Source organism: Clupea harengus, chromosome 15 (genome assembly GCF_900700415.2).
Source record: "Clupea harengus chromosome 15, Ch_v2.0.2, whole genome shotgun sequence".
Lineage (NCBI taxonomy): Eukaryota > Metazoa > Chordata > Actinopteri > Clupeiformes > Clupeidae > Clupea > Clupea harengus.
In genome coordinates this window covers 1,570,180-1,597,961 of record NC_045166.1, presented here as the reverse complement: position 1 = coordinate 1,597,961, position 27,782 = coordinate 1,570,180, and the positions used below count along the sequence as shown (strand labels likewise).

At 44.4% G+C, this 27,782-nt stretch overlaps 1 protein-coding gene across 5 annotated transcripts; it reads left to right on the top strand.

Moving 5' to 3' along the window:
* Nucleotides 1-1,540: 1,540 nt before the first annotated feature.
* Nucleotides 1,541-27,780, top strand: LOC105897047 (filamin-A-interacting protein 1). Of its 5 annotated transcripts, XM_012823894.3 has the most exons (8): nt 1,543-2,104; nt 13,318-13,609; nt 14,454-14,627; nt 15,282-15,460; nt 19,650-22,473; nt 22,871-22,935; nt 23,779-23,836; nt 27,032-27,780. In XM_012823894.3, exons 2-8 carry the CDS (start codon nt 13,325-13,327, stop codon nt 27,050-27,052), a joined length of 3,606 nt encoding a protein of 1,201 aa, XP_012679348.2. In that variant the 5' UTR covers nt 1,543-2,104; nt 13,318-13,324; the 3' UTR covers nt 27,053-27,780. The 5 variants fall into 5 exon arrangements, with proteins under 5 accessions (XP_031437448.1, XP_012679347.2, XP_012679348.2 ...); XM_012823895.3 differs by lacking the exon at nt 22,871-22,935; XM_031581589.2 differs by lacking the exon at nt 27,032-27,780 and having other exon boundaries at nt 23,779-23,977.
* Nucleotides 27,781-27,782: the final 2 nt, after the last annotated feature.

The following is a 27,782-nucleotide window of genomic DNA, read 5'->3' as shown; positions in this document are numbered from 1 at the left end:
CTCAGTGACTCAATTAGATCCATAATGAGCTAGGCTGTTGTCCCTCTCCTCACAGTGAGGTGGTGGCCATGATGGTTTCACTCCTAAGTTTAGCAGGGGATGCTAGGACAGGACTCATTTTTAGTCAGGTTTTATTTTGCTGAATCAGCTCCATGCTTTAGATAATCAACATTTCTAAAAGAGACAGATACACACACACACACACACACACACACACACACACACACACACACACACACACACACACACAATACTGCATTAATTTGCTTCTCATTAACTAGTGCTGGGTGTGTGACATAACATTACCTAGTGATGAGTGTGTGTCACAACATTAAACTCCTCAGTAGTGTTCATGAGCACATTCCATTTTTCAAATGTAAATGTTACACGTCTGCAGAAAGACTTCCATGATCTACAGTACGACCTCCAGCTACAGAGTTCCCCTTGTTTTGCAACAATCAACCGAGACAACCCATGACTTCATATGGGTGTGTATGGATTTTGAGATTCAATCAAAACACATTGAGCATTTTATTACCTCAGAGCAAAGCACATCTGTGTCCATGATACTGCAAAGTGTACTGCTGCTGCTGAAATGTGTGTGTGTGTGTGTGTGTGTGTGTGTGTGTGTGTGTGTGTGTGTGTGTGTGTGTGTGTGTGTGTGTGTGTGTGTGTGTGTGTGTGTGTGTGTGTGTGTGTGTGAGGTACATGTCATAATTTATAAAGGAACTGAAATAACAAACACCTGCCCAGATTTCTGGGTTTTGCCTTTACTCTTGAGCAAATACAACTGTGCAATGTGTCCCAGTGAATTGAAGTGTTTCATTTGAAAAGCACCATATGAAGTGGTGGAAAAATCACTGAGTAAGAAGAAGTTACTTTAGAATATAACTGGTGGTCAGTGGTACAATGACGGTAACCACTCTGTGAGATGAGCTACATTGCAGTCCTACTCGTGGCCCTGATGAGTGGTCCCCACTATGTAATGCGGAGTGTTGTCTTGCACACTTGCCCTCAACGTTACATAATGTACTGTAATGCATACACCCTAGAGTCAAAATGCTGGTGTTTACACAGTTTACATGTGACACCATGGAATCGTTTTAAAATAACGTAACTAGCCACGTAACCACTTAGTGTTCTTGTCTTGTTTCATAATGTGGAGAGTGAAAACAGAATGTCAAATGTAAAATGTGATAATTGCAACCAACACAAATCCTCCTAAAAATATACAAATGCCAAGCAGAGTAACTAAAATGCATGCATGAGTAGGATTCACGTTTTTGTGACAGAATCTAATGGGTGTCTGCATGTACAGTAGTGGTTTTCCTCATCTGCCCAGAGACTGGTCCATTTCTAACTTTTCACCTTGCTGGAACGGTTAAGCTGGACTCCACTCGAATGGGGGAATCCGATGGCTCAGCTATCATAGAGGACTTGGAAGGCACATGCCTGAATCTCAGCTGTTAAAAGCTCAGAGTGCCTGCGAGCTCTGCTTAAATTTAGCCCTCCTCTCCCCTCAGCCTCAAACGTCTCTCTGCCCTGAGACAAAACAGAAGAGAGAAAGAGAGACAAAGAAGAAAGATAGGGAGACTCTTGACCAAAAAAAAAGCGTTTGACTTGGGTGTCTACTGCTGTGGTTAAAGAAGAAAGGCAGAAATGAACTTCTCCAAAGAAAAGTGGTGATAGAGAGAACAGCTCTGACCAACCCCTCCTCCTCCCTCCCTCCCTCTCTCCCTCCCTCCTGGACTCTGGCTCACGCTCACCCACTCTCTTCACGCTCACAGTTGGTGCGAGTCACCCTGCTGGCTCAAACTTTGTGAGAAGACAAAGCAGGATCTCTCCAGTCTAACGTCCATCTCCCTAACCCTCTGAAACCCTCCGCCAGACAACACAAGACTTGGGGGAGAAAAAAAGGGAGAGCAAAGAAGTGCCAGAGGAAAAGGAGTGAGTGTCCTTGTGAAAGGTGTTTGTTTTTTGGACACAGAGGCTTGAAAGTGAAGGGTTCTGAGGAGGTTCTGTCCTTGTGCTGGGGCTCTACTCTCAGCAGCTGGTACTCCCCAGGTGTGAGCTGTGTCCGCTGGATTAGGACTACTGTAGACAGGTAAGGCAGCAACCTTCAGTTCCAGTCTATTCTAGTCTACTTTATGACATTAGACCACAAATGCTAAAGCTGGTGTATTTAGATGTGTTCTGTACATCAGAATGGAATCATCTGTATTTCATAAACAGACGGTGATTGGTGACGGTGATGTCACTGAAGGGTGGCAGTAGTGTTTGTTTACAGAGATATTAACAACCTCTTCTCAGCCTATCATCACTACGTTTTCTCCTAGTGTATCAATTTCTAGCTATTATTCCTATGAATAAGAAAGCAATCCACCATTATGTGTGTGAGTGTGTGTGTGGTGCATGTATGTGCATATGTGTGTGTGTGTGTGTGTGTGTGTGTGGCAGTCATGAATGGTTCAGTAGGAAGCACATCATCTGAATCAATGAGTTGTGGAAGAGCTGTGGGATGTGCTGTTCTGCCAGCCTGATTTTCAGTAAATGCTCCCCACACTCAGGAAATGGTACATTAGAAAGGAGCATTAATTGATTACATCTCCAACCCAAGGAGTGCCTCTGCTCTGCCTCAGGCGACTGGACCAATGAGAAATAAGAACACTGATGCAGACGCACTGATAAGCCATGGAGTCATCAGGCGACTTTTACAACATGGTCCTTTAATATTTTTCCAGAGATGAAGGACCTTCCAAGTGTTCCAGTTTCTGTCTCACTCTCTCAGTTTATCTCGCTCTCTCTCTCTCTCTCTGTGTGTGTGTGTGTGTGTGTGTGTGTGTGTTTTTTGGGGGGGGGCTGATCCTCTGATGCTGTGGAGGCCACCGCATGACGTCCTAAGCTAGATAAATTATTCTCTGGAGAAAGATTTAAAGTAGACACAGAACAGTTAAGCTTGGAGTATCTACTGTTTACATTAGAATGGGAGGGCATACAAAATCTGTTTCTAAGTCTCACTCTGGACAGAGACACATTCCTCAAGTGGCTTTTCACAGAATGCAGCATCCTCAGCTCTTGGAGGATTTACAGCCTCATGAGATATGATCTGAAACCACTCTCAGAGGATGATAATGAATTTGTTTTGTGTGCTGCCATGGAACTGTCCGGATGGCTTAATAATAGACTTTGAAAACCGCGCTCGCACTCCCTTCCTTCCTTCTCCAGTGTGGGAGGCTTGAGAGCACTGGTTAATGTGTACGTTTCGTTTTCGTCATGGGATGTAATTAAGGCTGTCCCTGAAGACCTGTGGGGGACACAAGGGGGATCCCTGACAGACTTCCTGCTCTGGAAGCATACAGTGAGCAGGCAGTATTTCCCCCCTCTCTCGGTGTTTAGGCTGTGAAACCAGATTGGGTACAGTTTTCCCACGTCTCGGTGTGAAAACAATGTTCCATGATGGGCTTTTTCCTACACGTTCCCCTACCTCTTTTTTATGACACTGTATTTTGTGATGAATCGTATTCAAGGATCAAACTATACATAATTTACAGTTGTCACTCTACCATGATTTGGCAATCTTTATTACATAGACAGTGGAGTTTGACAGTTTACTTGAGTGACTGAAGTTCTGCTTACATCTTTGCCATCGTAAAGAGTCCACATGAGTGAGCTTGTTGAGTTGTCACTGTGGAGCTGTCACAGAGCAATAAAAAGTAATTTATCCCCAGTAATTCTCTTTAAATCTTCCCTAATATACCATGTCATTATACAGAGGTTTGTCTATTTGGTTTTCCATTCCCTTTGCCCCAAGGAGCCAGCAGGACTTTAAAGACTATTGCCTGAGTAGCTCAATTAAATCAACACCAAGACATCTTTCCCTAAAGGTCCCCCTTCTTTACGTGCTCGCTGGCGGATAAAGCTGTGAGAGCTGCTTTGAGTGAGGTGTGCACTGCTGCAGTTCGGTAAGGTAATCGGCCGATTGTCTCGCTTTAAATCACCCTGGTCCCCGTGTGAGAGTCGCTGTCACTGCTAACGTTCGCAGCCAAACGCTGAGTGATAAGATGCTGGGGCCATGAGATCACCAGACTAATTCGGCTCTGCAGCCTCGGTGTGAAGCACACAGCAGCCCCACCGGCTTTGTGTCCAGCCAGTGTTACTATGACAACAAAACAAGGATGGGTTTTGGGTGTTTGCTAAGCTATTTTCTCTCAGGCACTGATGAGACACACGTAACTGTCAAAAGCACCGCAGTGTTAAAACGCTGGGTTGTATATAAAATCATAATGGTCTTTTCAGCAGCAGAAAACAAGGCATGCAGCTGAATAGTACAAATATTAGTTTTACGAGTATAGTGTGCTGTAAATATTTGTCCCGTTTGTTACGTATAAATGTGAGAGGACTAGCGGTGACATTAAAAGAGAAAGCAGATCATTTGCGGTGTCTGTGTAGTGTGACACCAGTCATCCAGTCATACTTATGAGTGAAAGACGGCCTCATCCGAGTAGTGTCTCACCTGGATGGGGTGCCTCATCTGAGGAGTGTGTCATCTGGAGGGGTGTGTGACTCTAAAATGACTAACCCACGGAATGTGACATTTACATTTTATCACTAAAGCCCCGGCAGGAACAGCGGTGAAATCATCAGCAGCTTATTGGCTGCACCTAGGTGGCCAAGGACCCATGACTCATTGGGTAGAGAGGCTCCTGTTGAAGGCCAGGGTGGTTTGTTGTGGTAATGGACCCTTGTTTATAGTCCTGGTCTGATGGGCATCATCATCTGCACCTCCAGCGCTGGCATGGAGCGGCAAAAATAGAATTGAAACAAAGTGAGTTTGCTCAGGAGCTAATGTGATCTTTTACTGCACATACTGTAAGTGGTAACATATGAGGTGTGCTATTAATTCATTCAAACACCGTCCTGTTATTGTTTACTCCTTTATACTGGATGCTATGGTAAATGTGAAACGCCTCAGGGTTATTGGTGTTTCAAGAGCTTTGTTTTAGTCAGTAAGTGAATTGCATTGCACAGCACATTTGTAAGTAATGCCTTGCTCACTGAATTTATTGTCCTGTGTAAATTCAGATGAAATGAATGTGCGCAGGAAAAGGGTCTGTTTCCCAGGAGTTTTGACACAATATGTTAGCAAAGAAGATGACCACAAAATCGCCAAGTGCTTTCGGGATTGTGTATACAGTACAACTGGCCAAAAATGTAGGAGAAATAAGAGTAACCCACCTCCCTTCTCTCTCTGTCTCTCTCTCTGTCTCTCTCTCTGTCTCTCTCTCTCTCTCTCTCTCTCTCGCTCGCTCGCTCGCTTGCTCGCTCGCTCTGTCTGTCTCTTTCACCCTTACTTTATGAAGGAAGTGACTTCATCCCCATCCCATCAGAAAAGCATGCGAGACCAGGCTGTTCAAGAACTACAGTACATCTGGCCTGTGATGTCACTCCTCTGGCCTGGCTAGCCCACTGTAGGTCCTTTTGAAGAGAGGCTTTTAGAGATGGAACATGCCTTATCAATCTAATTCTTCTACTGATAGCGCGCCGTTTAGTCAGATAGTATCCACACTTCAGTCTGGGAGGAATAGAAACTTTCCAAAGTAGATCAAATATTTGCACTGGAGTTTCACATTCCAACATTTTGTATCATTACCTAATGCAAAAAGACACACATTGTCATGAAACAGAAAGCTAATTCAATCAAAGGTAGGATTCAGAACAGCTTTTCGAGTCCCCCCCCCCCCGCCCTGTGCTAGATTCTGGTTGTATATAGCTTTGGACCCGGCCAAGTTTACAGCCTCTATTTTTACCTCAGCATTCAAAGGAATCCTGCGCTCTTGTCCTTCACCCCTCCTGCTACCCTTGTACGGCAGCAGGCACGGACCTGTCTTATTGAATTAGAACACTGAGCGTATTAACATATGGACAGAGGTGCTCAGTCTCGACTTAACAAAGGTTTATGAAGGCATACTCAGTGTGTTAACTATATAGCGGAAACTCTCTGAAACGCTCTCTCTCTCTCTCTCTCTCTCTCTCTCTCTCTCTCTCTCTCTCTCTCTCTCTCTCTCTCTCTCTCTCTCTCTCTCTCTCTCTCTCTCTCTCTCTCTCTCTATATATATATATATATATGTGTGTGTGTGTGTGTGCAGTCTATCTCTTGTATGATCAGCATGTCCAAAATCTGTGTGTGTGTGTGTGTCTGTGTGTGTTTGTGTGTGTGTGTCTCTGTGTGTGTGTGTGTGTGTGTGTGTGTGTGTGTCTGTGTGTGTTTGTGTGTGTGTGTGTCTGTGTGTCTCTTTGTGTGTGTGTGTGTGTGTGCAGTCTATCGCTTGTTTATAGCAGTTTGTCTTTTTTCACTCATGTGGTATGGTAAAAACATCACATCTTGATAATAGTGTTGTGTGACTTCATGGATACCATTTGGAGGCTTCTAAATGATGTGAAATGACAGTCGGCCAGGAAGCAGCAGATGGTTATCATACACTTGCCCAACGAAGCAGGAAGTGCTTAGTCTAATGTAGGCTGCTGCAAATGAGAACCTTATATTTGTGTGTCCTGCTCGGAATACTACAGATTGTAATCTAGCCTCCACACGGATATTCTAGTCCTACTGTGCTCAAAGTGTGTCAGAGGAATACATTATGTCCTAATGGTAGGCAGGGTGGCCGGGTCCCTGATTGCCAAAGTCCATCAGACATCATGAAAAAGTGGAAACATGCTGTGGTTACATGTGAGAGATTGCATCAGACAATAAACATGAATAGACTCCTGCAATGCTTACAGTCTGCACCTCCGTGGAGTAGAAATGACCACACGCAACTCCGACCAGCAGGAAGGAACTCTAGATCAGACAAAACAAACACCAGCTAAAGGTTTAAAAAACATCACCACGATTCTTCAACTGGGCAACACAGGCCGAGTATAGAGCCCAGTTTCTCCATTGCTGTTGTTTTCACGCATACAGCCATCCAGGACCTCCCAGGCCCAGGTGTTCCCATCCTGCCGTGGATTTGGAGGTCGAACAGGTCACCGTGTCTGGCAGAAGGGGGTGCGGACACAGAGTGGGTCTAATGCTGGAACCCCTCAGGAACCCCCTCAGCCTCCACAGGCTCTGGATTTATGCCTGGAGGACAAGCTCTGACTCTGAAACGACACTCTGACCCACGCCTGAACCCTGAAACACAAGTCTAGCAGGGAGTCAGAATATAATACACCGGAGCAAATGACAGACTTGCCCTGGAAACGCATGACTAAAACGCCGTAACGAGGACCCAAACAATCTTTCCCCCCTCCGGCAGTTAGTCGCAGCGACAACACATTTCGGATGGACGTTCGTTTGTCACACCATTCGATCTGGTTTGTTTTCACGGTGTGTTGCATAGCAATACTCCCAAAGTGCTCCAATTCAATGTCTTGGCCGGTAAAGTGTAAAGTAAACGATGAGGTGTCACCCTGTGCTCCGATTCCTGCTCTTGTCATCACACAGGGACATTAAGGGGCCACTGATCTATGTTTTTTGGAATGTTCTAGAATGCTTTCTCTCAGGATTCTGCCAGCATTAGGAGTTTGATGCATGAGTAGTTGCACTCTTTTTCATGAACTTTTTTTTCTCCACTATGAGTTGAAACGTCTGCTTTGCTTAAGGGAGGTGTCTGCATGCAGGACTCCTCAGAAAGTCTCTCTCTCTCTCTCTCTCTTGCCTTATTTAGTCACATTCCTGTCTTCGCTTGGCTGAATCAAGTTCTGTTCTGAAGAGTTATTCTGTGAAAGGTTTGCAGACTGGTCCATCCACTGGAGGATGGGCAGCACTTTGGATGGTTGCGACTCCCTGTCACTGCTTTGATTCACAGCAGCTAACGAGACAACAGTGCACCTCTGACCACGAAGAGACAGAAAATAACAAAACAGCTCGTTGATGCCACTTTTCCTCACTTCCTCAAAAACTTCCTCTCTAAGATACAAATTCACAGTTTCATTACAAATTCCTCACTGAAATCGAAAAACAAGGAACCTCCTACAAACATGTTTTTGGAAACGGGGTCCATTTTTTTCCTCTTTACATAATGTACACAAGAAGCTTATTTTCCTAATCATTGTCTTAGAACTTTAGTGTTTCTCTTAAAGACAGCCGTTTGAAAAGTCTGAGGGTGAATATGATTACCCTCTGCAGTATACAAATGCTTGTGTTGGCTGAGAGCCAGACACACACTGCCTAATTTAGACAAGTACATCTGAAGCCCTTTCCCTTTCACTGCGAACACAACATGTGCAGTGATGATGGCAGGTGGATAATGCCAGGGAAAGGTAGCCATACAGTCCCCTTTGGTCTGTTTATACCCCCCCCCCCCCCCCCCCCCCCCCTATCAACTATTACAGCAATGCCTGGCTGGCACCAGACCAGACTGTTTCCCAGTTAAGCCTTACTGTCATACCAACAGGGAATGCGGTGTGAGTAAATTCGTTTGCGTGTGTGAGAGAGGTCATGGCTCCATCAATACCCACAGTGATCTTGCTTTATTTAGATGTCTTTGAATGCCCCCGATGGCGTATGGCCCGTTGAACATGTTCGCTGCAGGAGTCTTGGGGAGTGCCAATAACTACTCTAAGGAGAACGAGCAAGAATCCCGCGTTCAGTCTGTGGGGTTTATTCACAATGAGGTGGAGTGACGGGTGTGTTGTGTTGTCAAACTGCAGCTGGGGGGGGGGGAATGAAAGCACTGGCATTTGTTGCAGTGCTGAGATCTGATAAACTGATAGCCATCTCTGTTTGTGTGACCCATAGCACAAGTAGGGGGAGACCCTAAAAATACTCTACAATTTCACCAACAAGCAGCTGTGCATGTCACCCGTGGGTCCAATCCAAGACTGAGCTAGGTTGTTGGGTTGGTGTGTTTGTGTGTTTGTGTCTGTGTGTGTCTATCTGTTGTGGTATGCGGGGAAATCCAGGCCCTCTTTGCCCTCCTGTTAATTTCTATGAGCAGAACATAAGTCACGACTATGCGTCATATCTGTCATATATGTTCCAACATTCAAGCAGAAGACGGTGATGATGACATTTCTGGCGAGGATGAGCACGTCGGCTAAAAATACACCCAGCTCAATTTAGAGTGTTGAGCTATGAGGCAATCCTCCAAATTCAAGGTGATTAGAAGTCAACACTGACTGGGTGCTAGAGATGGAACCTATAGGAGAACACGTGTTGTTTTGAGATATGGTGGTAGGGAGTTAAGTATACAGCTGAAACATGTTAATGTAAAATCTGAAAATACAACTGAAAAGAAAACTGTGGGAGAAATATGAGGCAAATGTTCAGAGGTAGAGGGATAGCTAAATAAATGGAACACATTCAGCTTACAACAGAAATGAAATAAGCTAAATAAATGTTACGTATAATATTACTTTCTGGCACTGTATAGTATTGTCAGTTTTGAAAAAAGAAAGGATGTTTGCTCTTGAAGTCATCTAAGCAAAAAAGACTTGTATGAAGGTAGTCATGTTTATACATCGCAGCTATAGAAACTGTCTTGCTTCAATAATGTCATAGACCATTGCTGTTTTTACCAATACATTTGATGTATCTGAAACATTGCCTTTTGTGTCAACAGTGCTCAAGGCTTTCAAGCAAATCAAACTGACAGTCAAAATGAAGACAGCCCAAATGGCTGTACCCAGGAGTGGTTGGCAGCTTCCCTGTAACAACTATTAATAACTATCAGCACTTAACCGACTCCTGCCATTCGGCGGCCAGGATTTTCCCAGCTGAAGTCACATGCTGGTTTCATCAGAACCTGGTGGCCTAGCCTCGTCCGGGCTCAGTGGCTTCGACATACTTTTCCAGAGTGGGCCGGGGTATGACTGCTGTGCAGTTACTCGACCCAGGCCCGTGTGTGTGTGTGTGTGTGCTGTGGGGCTCCATGTTTCATCATCACTCCCGGCAGCACCATAAAACGTCTCACACACGGCGAATGTCTGCTTGTGTCTGATTTATGTCTGACCTTTATGAATCAGCACAAACACTTGCGTCGTTAATCATCCTATCAGACGTCCGCAGCAGACAGGACCCACAACACAACCCCCCCCGCCGTTCGGGGCTCGGCTCAGCTCTCTGGGTGAGATCCTTCCCATGGCCGCTTTCTCAGCACCATGCTGTTAATATGTGCTCTTAACGATGCGAACGAGTCATCAGACGGCTCGCGTAGGGCTGGTCTGTGGTCAGTGGGCTGGTCTGTGGCGTGATGCACCCCCTTGTTGGGCTTGACAGAGGGGTACGCAGGCGTCCCACTGCTGGCTGCTCTCAGATAAGCGGCCAAAGAAGGCAAAAGCGAAAACTCCCCCAGGTGTGGGATGATGCAAAGGAAAGCATGACTCTTTTGTTCACTGTGACCAGTGGAAACAATGGCCTCACATTCCCTGATTAAAACGCTGCTCACGCCACGCTGCTCATACTTGGCAAGGCTGGGTTATTGCTCTTGATAGTCAAGTGGCGCCCCGAGCTTCTGATCGAGTGCAGGAAATATACCATAGGCCTGGAGTGTGTTTGTGCGCCATCCTTTGCAGAGGCACCAACTACCCAGCTCACGGCTAGACTGGTCTTTCACATGAGCCAGTATTAAAGGGTACTCTATATAAGTCTGATATAAACACAAATACATTTTTATGTTCACCTTCATAATTTATAACCAGAACAAATTAGGCCTACTACAAATACCCTTCCTCAGTGAAATAGCTTTGAAGTCACAATTTAAAGTAACACTATGCAACAATTTGACACTTTTTGAGGTATGGTTTTATAGGCAACTAGTTTTGGTACCATCCTCAAATTAATTTTGATAGCATATGGTCATGTGAAGGACAGATAAACACCTGTGTCTTTCCCACTAGCCATCCAGGATATGCCCTATGTAGTTCTGTGTACCAGGCTGGAATACCCTACAAAAAGCGAAGAAAAGCTTTCACATTTCACATGACATTGCCAGCTATACTGCCAAAAGACACCAGTTAGTGTTGGCAAGCTTCTATCAGTGTCAACTGGGCTGTTGGTGGTGTTTGCATGGTTTTTGCCTGCCTTTTAGGTAGTTAGCGTGCTAGTTTTGGAACAGAACTCCTTATTGCTGCTTTAACATACAACCATGTGGAATTTAGTCTATATGTGAATGATTGGCATGTTTTGTGCGCTTGAAACAGCCTGAACCAGTGTCTCGTGAAGGTGCAGCTCAAAGTACACTTGCAGGTCCAAACAGAAAACGTCAAAGGTGATTGGTGCTTTTGTCGAGTTGCGGGCAAGGTTTAGGTCGCAAGCTAGCCTTGTTTGCCGTGTCTTTCACCGCACTTCATTACCAAAACTTATACGGGTTGTCTCCACATGAATCTCATCACAATGTGCTGAAGTCATGTCTGGCCCTGCAAGACGAGCATGTAACTAGTGGAGAAAGCAAAGCAATATGCACATGCATACACTCAGACACACACCAGGGGTAATATTTACATTTGGGGACCAATTTGGCTCAGTACTGCGCCCATAAAGTACATTTCTCACGGAGTAACTTCAAGATGGAAATGGGATCATTATTATTTTATTTTTATTGTATTTTCATTAGCAGAATCTGCTGTTTAGCCAGACAGCTGCCAACTTTAGACTTGACTAAATACAGTATATCTGGAACAAAGACATTGCAGTCAGGTCAGTGAATCGATGGCATCACATCATTTGAAGGCTTTTTGACTCTTGACCATCCCTCACCATGTAACATCTTGTTTGTATTTGCAGTGAGGAGTGAGGGTAGGGTATAAATGCACTTGTTTCTCAGGTCTCCATCTCCTGAGGATCAGCTGGCCCCAGATGTCACTGGAAGAGTTATGTCACTGGACCTAATCACAATACGCACACCAACTTTTTCATTAGAGCCATACAAACAGAAGATGAAAAAAAAAAGACATAGTTTGAGCATTACACCAGATTTGCACAGAGAATGAGTCAGGGGTGAGAGGTCGAGTGTGTATGCGATCGCAAGGGAGGAGCGGTGGAGACGCTAGTTCCCTGCTATTGATTAAACCTCCTGAAGTCATAGTTGAAATACACGGCTGAGATTGTGCGCAAGCCTACTTCATCTCTGTCAGAGCGGCCTCTTGGCTGGCTGCGGACCACATCTCTCTCTGGGGGAAATCCCCCTCGCAAATCATGGCAGGCCTGCTATACACTAGCAGCAGTATTAAATCTGGCCTGTGTCTCGCAGAACAGGTCATATGGAAGCATCTGTGTGTGAGCTTTACCTAACTGACAGCTGTATTAGAGGGAAATGGCTCAGCTAATGACTTGTTCAGCTCCCCACCACAGAAACATACACGCAGGATAAATATTTGGGTTCTTTGGAAAGGAAGGAGAGAGTATTGGCGATGGTTTGTTTTGTCACCCTCAACCAAGCGAGCCGGGTACTTAGGAAACATCTGTGTTAGCCTGATCGTCGCTTCAACAGGAACAGTCAGGCTCAGGTTTAAAGACTAAGTGATCACCCTAATGTGATTTAATACATCCCGATACCTCTGCATTTACCAGTGGGGGAGTAGAGAAATAAAGTCTTAGAGACCCCTATTAAAGTAATGGATTGGGAGGCATTTGTTATTACCATTAGTTTTCAAGTGGGAGTTTACGACAGCGTGGCTGCTATATGACTGATAAGGAGAATATAATTAGCTGCTCATGGTAGAACATTTGCCTTTGACGTTTCTCTGCAAAGGTTGCCAGCAGTTAAAGACACACAGGGGAACACACAATTTCTTAATCACTGGGGTGAATCCATGCTCCCTGTGTTTACACAAAGCCCTAGTTGGCCACCGGAGTCGAACTGTTGATGGCCATCCATCCTCAGTTTCTCAAGTTACACATTTCTGTTGTTCAGTGTTGGCCAGTGACTTAGTCATAATGCAGTCTTGACCACTGAGCTGATGACTCACTTGTGCAACTAAACACTACCCTGTTGGCAGGCTCAGTGGAGACTCCTATTGCCGTGGCCTATAACAACATGTACTCTTCTCATGTATGCTCTGAAGAAAACCCTTCTGCCTTGTAGTTGATGTCTGTATAGCTCACCACACTGGTACAGAATCTTTCTCTCTCTCTCTCTCTCTCCCTTTCTGTCTCTACCTCTCTCTACCTGCATCTCCTCTCCCTCTCTCTCTCTCTCTCTCTACCCACACACCTCTCTCTCTCTCTCTCTCCCTTTCTGTCTCTACCTCTCTCAGATGTCCCGCTCCCTGGAAGTTTCCACTCATTTGAAATCTTGTTCTCGTCTCTCCTTGTATGTGCTCTCTTCAAAACTGGAGGTAAAACATGAGGTCGCGGAGTAGCGCCATGGAGATACCTGACAGAGGTCAACTGGAGATCGCACAGCCAGCTGTGAAAGCCTTCCAGAAAGATGAGGGTGGGAATGCACCGGACCCCACGTGGAGGAAAGTCAAAGAGGGCAAGGAGGACAGAACCGTACCTGGAACGGCCAGGCGAACACAGAAGGGCCCCGAGAGGGGCGTCAGTGGGGGTAAGAAGAAGCTCGCAATGACAGATCTCTCCAAAGAGGACCTTCTCCGACTACTGGGAGTGATGGAGGGCGAGGTGCAGGTGAGAGGTGGTGTGTATCAACATTCATACTCGGGTCTGGCTTGGACAGGCCTGTTGTTTTTCAAACCATGTCTTGTAACGGTGGTTGTTTTCTGGTCACTTCATTGGTCACACATCATTGGTAGGCTAGCACAACAACACCAGTGACAACTACAGCTTCAAGTGGGGCTGTCTTATTAGAGCCTTAACCTCAAAGTTCCATAGGGTACCCATAAGAAAATCAAAAAGTTATGTCCCTTAGAGTTCCCCTGATGGCACCCCTAATTTTCCTGGGACAAAGTTGCTCAGCTCCATGCTCACTACATGGGGGATCCTGAATTGAGGCCAGACTAATCTGAAGCAAAGCTTTCCTTGCAAAACAATCAACTCTTTAATTGGCACTTTGTACCTCTACATACAGTCCTATTTAGGAAGTCTTATGTGATTCATGTTGAACATCTAGTGTCACACTTTTCAAGAATGCTGTGGATGTTGTGAGAGTAGAGCTCCCTCTTGTGGTGTAACAACAGCCTTACAGACTTACCCTTACAAAGACCTCACCTAGATTATTTTATCTGTGACAAATAAGAACTAGCAGCTATGACCAATTGTACAACACGGAACCCACCCACCCAGGAACGTTTCGTTTCTAAATGACTGATATTTCAGTGATGAGTCTCTATATGAAGGCCATCCTTATAGTAATGTTGTCCTAAAAATGCCTTAATGATTTGAAACAGTTGACACGTAAGCATTTGAGACAAAGCTGATAAAAGTGTACTTGTATAAGTGTTTATCATTCAAATGAAACAACATAAAACACATAGTAAGTATACTCAGCTGGATGTGATATGCTTGCTCTAAGGCAAGGGAAGACATTATCCAGATGATGAAGTCTGAGCGGACACGACCAGAGGTCCTCGAGGCCCACTACGGCTCAGCCGCCCCCGTTAAGCCCCTGCAGGCACTCCAGAGGGACGCCCTGCTCGCCAGCAGCAAGACGGCCACAGAAGACGTGTATGAAGTACCCATGGCTGAGGTGAGGGAAGAACGAGAGACATCTTTAAAGTGTAACAGTACCCACAGCTCGGAGCATAACTCCACCCACCCACGGCATCATATTAAAATATGCTAAGGAGTGGGCAAGGGTCTGAGAGTTTACTAGACTTTGAGTCTTTGTATATCATGACGTAGAGATGAACTAAGTAGTTGTCTCAATGTCAGCTTTGGCCTTGGATGATGATGATGGATGAACAGTAGCCCATAAAATGGTGCTTTTTTATGTCAAAATGGTGGTTTTCCCAATATTAACACCAGCATTGATGTGCTTCATCACAGGGAAATAATTTAATTTACAGCTGAAAAACACATTTATGTGTACACTCTTTAACTTTGCTCCCAACCCTAAAGACACCGTTAACATTTGAAAGCCTAGAAGTTTCTAAAAATGATATGCATACATACAGGCTAGGGTGAAGCTGACATGTTCAGACTGAAAGTCTTCAAAGTCTTCTATGAAATCTGTTTATTATGCCCTGTTCCTCCAGCGTAGCCAACAATGTGAAGAAATCACACCTTATATCAGTGTATTGACCCTGGGATTCCCAGTGACCCTGGTGTTGGCGGGGGTGTTGGTGGTGGTGTTTTGTTGTCCAGCGTGTGAGCTATGAGTGTGTCTCTCGTCCCCCCTCAGCTGGACCGTCTGGAGGACAAACAGAGAGAGACGTACCGCCGCATGCTGGAGCAGCTTCTGCTGGCGGAGAAATGCCACAGGCGCACGGTCAACGATCTGGACAGCGAGAAGCGCAAACACACTGACTTCATCAACAAGAGCGATGACTTCACCAACCTGCTAGAACAAGAGAGGGAGAGGTGTGTACAGCAGATTTGTGTTTGAATATATGTGATGTATGTGTATTCGTGTTGTATGCGTTTCCATCTGCATGTATTTAGGAATATACACTCATTGAGATTGGCCTTCCCCCAACTTCTCCATACATGTATGCCACATTGTAAATTGAGTACAGGGGTGGGTGTGTGTATGTGAGTTGGTGGCAGGGGGGGTGGTGTGGTGTGGTGTGGTGTGGGGGCTCTGTTTGAAGGACATCATAACCATCCCACACAACAGATCCCAGTCAGGTCACAGTCATGCCACACTGGCTCTCTGTGTCCATGGAGGCAGCACAGCAGCAGCCATCACACACACAAAAGGGGCCACACACAAAGGGCACATGAGACAAAATGGCGGCAAAGTGAGCTTCAAAGTCCATTGACATCGTGTGTAAGATACTCGAGCAAATGGCTGAGATCATGGGGAACCAGAAGGACATGAAGAGGGGGCCCCTTGAAGCCGCTGCACGGAAGGGGTGTGGGGCACTGAAGTGGGATGAATGGAGCGTCGCAATGATAAATAACACACTAGGCCATAATACAATGGCCCTCATGCTTGGGATGGCATCATGTGAGGGGTGTGTTTGGAGGTGGAGGGGGGGAAGCCATGCTGGTATTATCTCGAGAAAGTGCACAGAGTCTCTCTTCATAGCAGTGGAACATCTCCTTGGTGGATTGCATGATGCTTGTTAACAGTTAATGACTACAGTGATGTCCATCCCATGTCACGTATGCCACAATTAGTAGATGCATTAAAGATCTAGTCGAGCTTCATGGCAGCAACCTCACTAGGATGGCTAAGGTCTCCCCCCACCTACCAGGCAAGTCAAGGCAGAGGCAATGACATCACCCACACCCACCTGATAAGACGCCACAGCAGATGATCACTATCAGTCCCATCCTCAGTAGTGCATGGAGGTGAGGGAGCCAGAGCATGGCATAGATCTAAGGATAGAATTGACAAGCTATCACGCAAAGCTAACTCTCCTTTAAGCATAGAATCCTCTCAAAGGAGACGGGCCGCATGCCTCCACGGACAGTTTAGTCTGATCATCTGTTTTGACAGGATGATGTATGGCCGGAGGATCAGAGTGTTTGTTTTTTTTTTTGCTTTGAGTGGTTTATTCAACTATTTTATTTCCACAAACTTGTCCTTGAAGCTGCTGAGTTATAATTTTGTATCATTTTTGATGAGTTATAATTAATTATCACTTTTACAATGAGCATTCATGGTCATCATTCTGGGAGGTTCACTATTGTTTGAACAGTAGGATAGCCTAACCAAGCAGACCATGGCTAGGTCGAACCAAAGGCACCTCTCCTGCTTAGTTTCACTTTTGACCCCGTTGCCCTTGTTCATAAGTCCCACCTGGGTATCCTTGATTAGGGTTTTCCAGACTGTGTCAAAGCCAGATTCCTAAGCAGTGGCCTCATTCCCGGGATTCACTTCAGGTTATGTCATAGCGGCCCGGAGCACCTGTGAGAGATTGTCAGTCCTCTGATTGGCGGGAATGCTACCATGACAATGAGAGGCTCTGTTCGCTTCCGTCCATCTGCTGGGACCCCGTTCCCTCTCTCTCTCTCTCTCTCTCTCTCTTCTTCTCATATTTCCATTATGTTGGTGCTTTCAGCTTTATGTGAAACTAAACCATATATTTGAATTATGGGAACAACAGCAGTACCTTTTCCTCTCTTGTAAACAACTTCTCAGAAATTCAGAAACTGTTAAGTCTGTTAAGATTCCGTCCGTTCGGATATCTGAGCAGTATTTCCTGTGAAGTTCCTCTTCCTATCAGAATTAAGGTTGTCGAAATTTCATATCTTGAATTCTGAGGTCTGACTCATGTTTATCTCTCTGCTTTATCCAGTGTTTTTTTTTTAAGAACAAGTTTGTTTTCTTATTTGCTGCAATGGAACACTCAGTCAGTTGCCTTGGGGTTAAATGATTAACTTTTTTCTACTTGACATAAACCTTCACATTCAGCTGCAATTTATCATGTATCGTTTGTCATCTCAAGCCTAAGATTGTGACCAAAGGTTACATTTCTTCTCTACGGTTCTGAGAACTGTTTGCTGGGTGGTGGTGGTGGTCAGCCAGCGCTCCAGATTCCCTGAAGGTCATCTTGTGCCTCGTGACGCAGATGGTGACTCAAACAAGTGCTGACCTCATCCGCGTGGCATTTGGAATTTTACTGGTCTCTCCTGGCCGTTTTCTCTGCAGGTGCTAATACCATTGCCACTGCCATTCACAGAGACGTGAGAGAGCAGTCTGTGCGTTTCTCACCTACACTTGAATCCCTACCCTCAGCTGCCTTCCTCATGGTCATATGTCAGTATAAGAGTATGAGGAGCTCTGTCTGATTTCCCTCCCAGTCCAGTCATTTGGTTATTTTACTTCCTCCCTGTGCTATTTATATTTTGCCATAATACTTCTTTGTTTAGGATAGGTTTTCTTAAAAAAAAACTTTACCTGCAGTCTGTCAGAGAAGGGAATTTCAGAGAGGAAGGTATAGTTTCCCTTTGGAAGGGATAATTCACTCTTGCATTGTTGCCCTGTTTCCATGGGAACACCATAGGTCGCAAGATAGAACAGAAACAATTGGGTCATTAAAGTTGAAAAGTTGAAAGATGAAAGTTTGTGCAGGATTAGGGGGAAAAGGGAACTTTGACATTTAGTTTTCCGCAGTTTCTATAAGCTGACATCGGCTCTATCGCCTGTTTCCTGAAACAACATCCTTGGTCTCTGTTTTTGGGGAATCATTCTCCCCCCCCCCCCCCCCCCCCCCCCCCCCTCACAATCAAGAGTCCACGGAGAGTCACAGCCACACGATAACAGCCACACGAAAAAATCCTTCCCCTCAGCCTATGCCCCTCCCCTTTTCTGTGCCCAAACAAGGACAGCACAATCCTGTGCCTTATATGGGAGGGATGACATCACCGGCTAATGCTGAGTGGGGAGATGCTGCTTTACGCCACTTTCACCATTCATTGCACATTGATGACATGTTTGGAATGTGATGGCTAATTTCCTGGGCATAGGGGGGGGGGGTCCCTGATCCATCCCTCGTGAGGGCTGCTGCAACTCTGAGCCTTTTTCTCAGCTTCAAAACACTCCATGCATGGATCTACCTGCACTGCTCCCAGCCTTGAGGGTAAGTTTGAGTTCAGGAGGTGTTGTGGAAGAGTTCAGAGATAATAGGAAAAGTCTGGCATGAAGATGCTGGATACATTTGAGCACAAATCTAAAACCTTAATGCATTTTGTTGGTCTGCAGATGTCTGCTTGTGCCTGTGACGTTTGTCTTAAACTGTGAAACATTTTCAGTAATGCATATTGAGTCCAAAACAGCTCACTGAATTTCCAAAGGGTATTGAGGCAGTCTGCCAGCCTTTCAGTGAAACTCTGCTCACTTAGGCTGGTTAAACATCTACCCAGGCACTTTTGTAATGTTGACTGCGACGAGTCCCTTGCTCATGCGTGATACCCTGAGAGCTACAGACACCCCTGTCAGGCTCAATCACACGAGGCTCCAGGCTCACTGATCTGACCCCCTATTTCTTTGTTCTTATTTTTCTATCATGCCTTTTCCATTTATTCTGCTTCTCTGCTTCATATTCAGCCTGCCCACGGGATCAAATGGACTTATGCTCTTATTTTGAATCTACTCAGATTCAACCTGGTACTGTTGTGATGTGCCTACTCTCTCTGTTTGTCATTGAATGGGTAATCTAATCTTCTGTACACAGAGGCTTCTCTGTGACACCTCACATGTGTGATAACCTAAAAAGGCTTACTGTTTTGCTCACAAAAATGTGTATGAAGTTTGATAGGGTTGTGATGTTATAGAAGAGGATCATTGCTAAATGATACTCACAGCAACAAAATAGTTTGCTTATGATCAGTTTTGACACAATGCATTATGCATGTTTGAAAACCAATGCAAATCAGTCTTCTGAGATGAAGTGGTTTACTGGATTCCCTCATATTCCCTCATCCCCCATGTTAAGAATTTTCAGACAACAGAAGTTTTCTGTTTGTTTTTTGGAATATTTTAGAATATCAATGATGTATGATCATTACTTCAAAATGTCTCATTTCTTCCACTGCCACCCCCCTCCCCGTTTTTTTCTTTGTCTCCTGCCTCACCCCCATGTGTCTATTCTAATGGTAGACTGAAGAAGCTCCTGGAACAGGAGAAAGCCTACCAGGCTCGAAAAGACAAAGATCACAGCAAGCGACTGGAGAAAGTTCGAGAGGAGTTGGTGAAGCTAAAGTCCTTCGCCCTCATGCTTGTGGACGAGAGGCAGCTCCACATAGAACAGATTGACCAGCAGTGCCAGAAGGTCCAGGACCTGAGCAAGAACCTGCAGGAGAGGGACCAGCAGCTGGAGACAGTCAGCAGCCAATCCAAAGAGGACCGGCAGAAGACCCTGAGGCTTGAGGCGGAGTTGGAGCACAAGGCAACCAAGGCTTCCCAGGAGCATGAGGAGATGACGACCAAACTAGCCACTCAAGAGTCCCAGAGCCGGCAGCTGCGCTTGAAGCTGGCCACCCTGTCGCGCCAGATAGAAGACCTGGAGGAGCGCAACAGCATGCTACAGAAGTCTGAGGGGGACCTCCAGGAACTGAGGGAGAAAATCAGCCGCGGGGAATGTGGCAACTCGAGCCTTATGGCCGAACTGGAGAACCTCCGCAAGAAAGTTCTGGAGATGGAAGGCAAGGACGAGGAGATTACTAAGACGGAGATGCAGTGCAGGGAGCTAAAGAAGAAGCTTCAGGATGAGGAGAGCCACAGCAAGGAACTCAAGCTGGAGGTGGAAAAGTTGCAGAAGAGGATGGTGGAGCTGGAGAGACTGGAAGTGGCTTTTGACAAGAGTAAAGCAGACTGTGCACAGCTCCACACCAATCTAGAGCAGGAGAGGAACTTGGCCAAAGACTTAGCCAGTGAGCTGGAGACAGTGAAAAGTCGAGTGAAAGAGTTGGAGAGCTCAGAATTTAAGTTAGGGAAGACAGAGCTGAGTTTAAAAGAAGACCTGTCAAAGCTGAAGTCATTTACAGTAATACTTGTCGATGAGAGGAAAAATATGTCTGACAGAATCAAACAAGAGGAGCAGAAAAGTGACGATTTAAGTAAGACGTTTAAGACTGAACAAAGTAAAGTCATGGAGGTCACAGAAAAGCTGATTGAAGAAAGCAAAAAGTTTCTGAAATTAAAATCAGAGATGGAGGTTAAAGTGAGCACACTCACAAAAGAGAAGGAGGATTTGCAGACTAAGCTTGCAAGTGAAAAGGAAAAGTGCAAGGATCTTGCCTCTGAAGTGGGTCAGATGAAAAAAAGAACGAATGGGTTTGAAGAGGCTGAAAGAGAATCTTCCAGAAGCATGACCAGTGTAGACAAATTGAGAATCTCTGATGAGGACAATAAGGTCAAAGAGCTGACTCTGGAGATTGAGCGCTTAAAAAACCGACTGAAACAATTGGAGGTGGTGGAAGGGGATCTGATGAAGACTGAAGATGAGTATGAGCTGCTCGAGAAGAAATTCAGGACAGAGCAAGACAAGGCCAATGCTCTCTCTCAGCAGCTAGAGGAATTGAGAACTCAAATTGCGTGGAATAAGGCAATAGAGAAGGGAGAGGTGGTCACACAAGAGGCCGAGCTGAGGATGCGATGCAAGATGGAGGAGGTTAAGTCCCGAGACCTGAAAGCAGATGTCCATGCCTTGAAAGAGAAGATTCATGAACTAATGAACAAGGAGGACCAGCTCTCTCAGCTGCAGGTGGACTATGCCATCCTCCAGCAGAGGCTGATGGAGGAGGAGGACAGGAAGAAGAGCATGAGCGTGGAGGTGATGAATCTCACCAAGGAGCTGGAGGTCACCAAATGCTACAGCCGTGTCACGCGACCCAGTATGAACGGCAAAAGAATTGTGGATGTGCCGGTGACCTCCACAGCAGTGCAGACGGATGTAGCTGCCAGTGAGCCGGTGGAGGAGGAGACACCTGCTGTGTTCATCAGGAAATCTGTATTGGAGGAAAACCACATCATGAGTAATCTACGTCAGAGGGGTCTTAAAAAGCCCACTGTTCTAGAACGCTATCCTCCTGCGGCAGCCGAGCTCAACATGAGGAAATCTTGGATTCCTTGGATGAAGAGGAAAGAGCCCATCACTGTCACGCAGACTACCCCAGAGAGGACCATCCCCAGAGTCAACGGAGAGGCCACACCTTGTACACCTGAGCTCACCATGTCCCAAAAGCCTGGGCAGCCTCTGCACATACGGGTAACGCCCAACCATCAGAACAGCACGGCCACGCTGGAGATCACCAGCCCCCGAGCGGAAGACTTCTTCTCCAGCACCACCATCATCCCAACTCTGGGCCTTCAGAAACCACGCATCACCATTGTTCCCAAACCTACTACAGTCACGTCGAAAACAAAAGCTGGTGACGCGATGTCTGGACCAGAAAGAGCCAAGTCCCCAGTCACCATCACCACCATCTCCAGAGCCAAGGGTCCAGAGGTGGGAAAGGGCTCCGGTTCAGACAGGCGGCAGCCCCTCTCCCCTGTCTCTATCATCACAGTCAGCACCACTCCACTGGCGGAGGCCGTGGCGGCGCATTCGCAAGAGTCTCGAGAGGTGACTGCCGGACAGACGGTTTTCAAGCTCACCCCCGAGAAGCAGCAGTCAGTTCCTTCATCAATTAGAAAGTGCAATTCCAACACAACAAACATCATCACCACAGAAGACAACAAAATCCACATTCACTTGGGGCCACAGTTCAAGAGGCCCCAAGACAGTGGCAGCAGTCCTATGATGACCATTCGGCCCATCACCATGACTACAGAGAGCAAGGAAGCTGCAACGGGCACGGTACTGAGATCACCACGTCACAGCACCACCACCACACAGGGGCGGACCACCGCTAGCAAAGTGACGAGCAGCATTACCATCACCCCCGTTACTTCCTCTCCTGCCAGACCAACACAGTCAGTGGTGAGTGATAAAACTGTTCATTCTCCTTGAATATTTAAATTAATTAGCATCGGTTGTAAAAGGATGTATTCTCTTTTTGTCTCTCTGTTACTTGCAGTTGATAACTTAATGGTGGAATTCAGGAAAAAAAATATTATGCTGAATGACTGGGTGGCTTGGTGGATTCCACCATTGGTTGACCATTAGTGTCTTTTATTCAAACGGCATCAGGGTGTCTTGTGTATTTGTTCTAAAATAATGAGTACTTTACTTTTCCTTAAGGAAAGGGTGTAATTACAGAAAAATAACTACTTTTGATCAATATGTATAAACCTTGTTGGACAATGTCTTATCTTTTCATGCAAATGTATTTCAGTGGAGACAGGCAATATAATGACTTGCTATTTCTATATTCCAGTTGCTTCTGAAATGTTTCAAAATGATATCAGATGGTGTCTGCTCCCTAGATAGCTCTCTTTCCAGGTATATAGAAATTGAGTACTTTTCTGAATGTATGACCAATACTAACACTGGCATGAAATGACATGCATATCCCCCTGGAAAAAAAGCTATTTCAGCTCGGGATATAACTGGCGCCAACTGACCAATACCCCATCTTAACCTTTTATTTAAATAAAGAATGTACTTCATGTACAAGAGTCTAGCACATCCCTGTCTAGCATCATTAACCTTATAAAAGAGTTGTGTTGTTAACTCCACAATCAGGGAAATATGCTACAATATCTGCCACTCTACCCCTACTCAAAGCATTTCATATAAGTCCTGGCATTATTTTTATTATTTCTGTATGTTCGATACTTGATGGAATAAATAATGTCAGCAGTAACGGGCAAATGACATTGAGAAATACCTATTTTATGACTACACTGACCCCAGTGAGCTAATCCCTGACAAACCTGAGTGCTGGTGGTGTTTATAGCTTAATATGATGCCCTTTAACTCAATATCCAAGATGGTGAGCCCTCATCAAAACTGATGACTTTTAACTCAATATCCAAGATGTGATCCCTCATCAAAACTGATGACTTTTAACTCAGTTCAGATCTATTTAATTTACGCAAATGAAAAATGTAATGGCTTGAAGAGTAAAAATGTTGACAAAATAAAAAAAATACTACATTTAAGAAATATATATTTTCTTCAGAATGAGGTTTGCCATCTTGAATGACATATTCCATTTCAATGATTAAAAACAAACACAGTTTGACATGCATTTGCATGGACAATTGACTAGAGGTATGTTATTGGATGACATCTGAAAATTACTCTCTTTTGCTCTCTGTCTGTCCCTTTTCTCTCCTGTAGTCCGGGGCGGATGGACAGTCAACTCGGTCCTCAGCCACACGAATCCCTATGTCAAAAGGTATGAAAACAGGAGGGAGGACAGTCACGGGCGTCTCAACAGTCACAAGGCTAGAGTCACGGGCTGAGAGTCAGTCAATGAAAATTGAACTGAGGAAGTCTACGGTCTGCAGCTCTGTCTTCACAGAGGGCGGGAAGGCCTGAGGTGCCTCATGCATGGCTACTATGGAAACAAAACAGGGGCTATAGATGTTCCGTACACCACGGCCTAACCGTTATCATAATGATAATGCAAGACACTCAGAATTTGGCCAGAGAAATTCACTATCTTACTGACGTTTCTACTTTCAACCATATGAATATGTTTTTTTTTTTTTTTTTTAATTCTCAGAGGACCTCGTTTTAAACTGTTTATGTATAGCACGGAATACTCAACATGAGACATGTTTCTGCATGTTTTGACTTGCTTTGATGCAAAGCTTTTCATGGTTTTTTTTTTGGGGACAAAATCACTTCACTACTAATGCCATTGGCTGGACTTTGTTATGTCATTTACTGGACATTTATTATTGGCATTCATATCGTTCATATCCATCTCATTTTGTTTATGTCAGAGAAACTTATGGAGGTTTTCACAGCAAGGCAATGATGTGACTCACTGAACAACATCAATCTGAATGAACTGCTTAGTGATACATAGCAAAACATTCTTTGTTTGTTTTTGTATTGTTATTCATGCTTACATAAAACATATAGAAAAGGGCAGTGGAAACCACCATAACACAGACCTATACTGCTGAATTTCATAATTCATATGGCTGTTAGCAAATCTAATCTGTATGATTGCAACAGCATGTTCAATAACTACACTATGTAATAAACCTGTTTTTGTCTGTGTGGGGTAACACATGATCACATCTGATATCGTGGAGATCCAGGACAAAGGGAATGTTGCAAGCTCTCAACGAACTTTGTGTCTTGAGGGTCTTGTGAGGCAATATTAAGCCGACACAAATTCCAGACCAACCTGAAAAATATTGATCGTAACACCAACAACTGAGATAAAAGCAACTACACGTCTCTGTGATTTCCAAATGAACAAAAAAACTTTATGGACTAAAAGAAAGAAGTGACACCATTGTTTGGCATTAAGAATGCACTTCAAAAGGAAGCCTTTGACGAGACTGACTGGCACTTTCCCTGTAGAAATCATTTGTCTCTATTCAGTTAAGTACATAAGCAATACGGAACTGAAAAGATTACTATAACATTTGGTTTGGATTGAGATGCTCCATTAAAGTCTTGGTGGGAAATGTGGGAACTAGCATGGATGCACTGTGAAATAGAAGGCATTGATATACAATATACTATGCTATAGTTGCTATGCTATAATATGCTTTAAATTCTTAAATGTCTTTCTACAGCAAAGACAAATAACACATTGAACAATTCGTCAGGGGAGAAAATTCTGTTTATTGTTTCAGTTGATTTCTGTTTTCAGATGCACGAGAGATACTCTATTTCCGTTTTCCTAGTGTTTACAGTTGATAAAATACAAATCAAAGATAAACCATAACCTTTAGTAGATGTTGAACTGAGGCTTTGCAGTAATTCAAGAGGTAATCAACATAATCAACACAGTATGTCAGGATGTTTTAAGGAGATGTGGTAAAACAAGTCAAAGAGCACAAGTTGCAGATACAACAAAAGGAAATAAGACCCAGAGATGGATCGTGTTCCCACAATTGATTCTTTTGTAGACCAGGTCCCTTTGGCTTTAGAATCTGCTTTCTGTTTAAGATGTAGATTGAAACCACTGTGTTCCATTTCTATGACCAAATGGCAAACTCTCCAGCTGTTGCACTTACACAAGGCTTAACAACAAAGCAAATAGTATTTTTGATACAATTCACATAAATAGACAAGCTAAAATGCCCTAATCCCAACCAAATGAAGAAAAAAAACAGAACTTTCACTCCGGACAGAGCTATTCAGTTTGAAAAATAGCACACTGCCAATTGTCTATAAAATAACGAATCCAACATCTGGAAGAGAGTGTGGTTCTTTATTTTCTGTGCACTTTGGATCAACTACCAAACTTGACAAGCTTGACAAGTACTGTGATTGCTCTCACTTTACAACTTCAGCTGTGAAGCAAGTGAAGCAAAGTACCAAATGCAAAGAAATGTTGAAGGAACTGTGGAATCACACTGTACCTATCATTAAGGAGAAGCATCTGTTGACCAGATAGCTTACATCTGAAAGCTTCACACACACACACACGCACACGCACACGCACACGCACACGCACACGCACACGCACACAAGCACACACACACACACAGAGAGATAGAGAGAGAGAGAGAGAGAGAGAGAGAGAAGAAAGACTCCTGAATATGATTTGCATTCATCCACACTTTACACATGCTCATCACATCTCCCCTAGAGGTGCTTTGACATGCACTGGTGAATCAAAAGGAGCCTCTGAGGGAGGGAAGCTTATCTTTTGATCGAAATTATGATAATTTCTCTATAACTAATCATTATTCCTGTGTATTGGAATGTTGTTTCTCCAACATAGGTCGATAACAAATATCTGCAATACAGCTCTTACCAGAAATGAAACAACAGCAAACACATTTTCAATGGTCTCCACACCTCCATGAGAGGAGGTCAGTGTTGGAGACTGGACCTCACTGTGCTGTTAGAAGCGTGTCCACAGTACTGTCCAGCTGATAATAGCATGTGTTAGAAAAAAGCACTAAGAGAGAATCTGACTTGCTGTGTGTGGCTTCCACATGCTTATCAATGAATATCTGTACTCAATTGTAAGCAACTGGACTTAGTATATCTATTTATTTTCAATGTATCCAAAATCTACAGACTATAGAGTCTGTACATAGACTGTGTCATTCACCTTCTGATTGGTTCTACAAATTAAGTCATATTTATTACCTTTGCCTTTTGGGTATTGCATGATGAGGTTAATATTACTTGCAATGTTCCTTAACAGTTGAGTAACAAGAGTGAAGAACAGATCTTGAAAGGACCTTGAATCTGTAATATTGGCTAAATATCACTCCCAAACATGGCAGTTATACAATTTGCATATTTAAAAGAAAACTTGAGAATATGTGTCCTGGACTTGTTTGGTTTTGTTAATTCTAACTCCAAATACTCGTTTATATTTTGGGAATAAGAAATGACAAGCAATTCACTTTTTCACATTTTCCCAATTAATTCTCTTCCTTCACAGAAAATGATGTGCACCACCTGAGTATCAGACCGCTCTGAAGTTCCAACTTGGATGTGTTCCACCTGTGTTGACCACATGATTTGAGCACGGTTCAACTCTTCATCAGTGGTGAAATGCCATCATAAAGCCCCAAAGCAAATGGCTGCTGCTGTCCTTGATTAATATATAGTGTTGGTGGGGGAGTTGAGCTGGGTTTAATCTGGATAGTTAGTCAGAGTCTGATTTACCTCTGGCTCCAGTTTATTTATTGTGTTCCAATTTAGTTTGTATTTCAGAACCCCCTTTTGGAGGGATGCAGGAGATGTGGCATTTTCAGACAATCTTAAGATTTCTTCATGAAGAGAAGGTGTGAAGAAAAAAAAACACATTTACCTGCATTTTGTCACATCCTTGACAAGAGTTAGCACATATTTGGAGGCTGGAAGTGAGAGCGGGTGGTAAGTGAGAGAGAACATGCTACATACAATAGCATATATGCTACACTGTGCTGTTTGTTTTGCACTGGACAACAGGTACTAGTGTCCACACAGGTGTGTTTTTATGTAGGCTATTCAGTTCAGCATTGCAAATGAGGGCAACACGTGACGAGCTTTAAGCGTACACTGCCACATAGCTTAGATCGGATGAGAAAGGAGATGGCAAATTAGTAAATAAGTACGTGATGAAAACAGACTATGAATGTGATGAGTGGATAACCGATTGATGACTACACAAACTGATACTGTTGTCAATAAAATTGTGAAACCTGGGA

Excerpts from the sequence above, each read along its gene's own strand:
- LOC105897047 (XM_031581588.2), top strand. The coding sequence starts at position 13,325 with ATGAGGTCGCGGAGTAGCGCCATGGAGATACCTGACAGAGGTCAACTG. Across the intron at positions 15,461-19,649 it reads CTAGAACAAGAGAGGGAGAG|ACTGAAGAAGCTCCTGGAAC; the intron begins GTGTGTACAGCA and ends TTCTAATGGTAG. Across the intron at positions 22,474-23,778 it reads CCAGACCAACACAGTCAGTG|TCCGGGGCGGATGGACAGTC; the intron begins GTGAGTGATAAA and ends TCTCTCCTGTAG.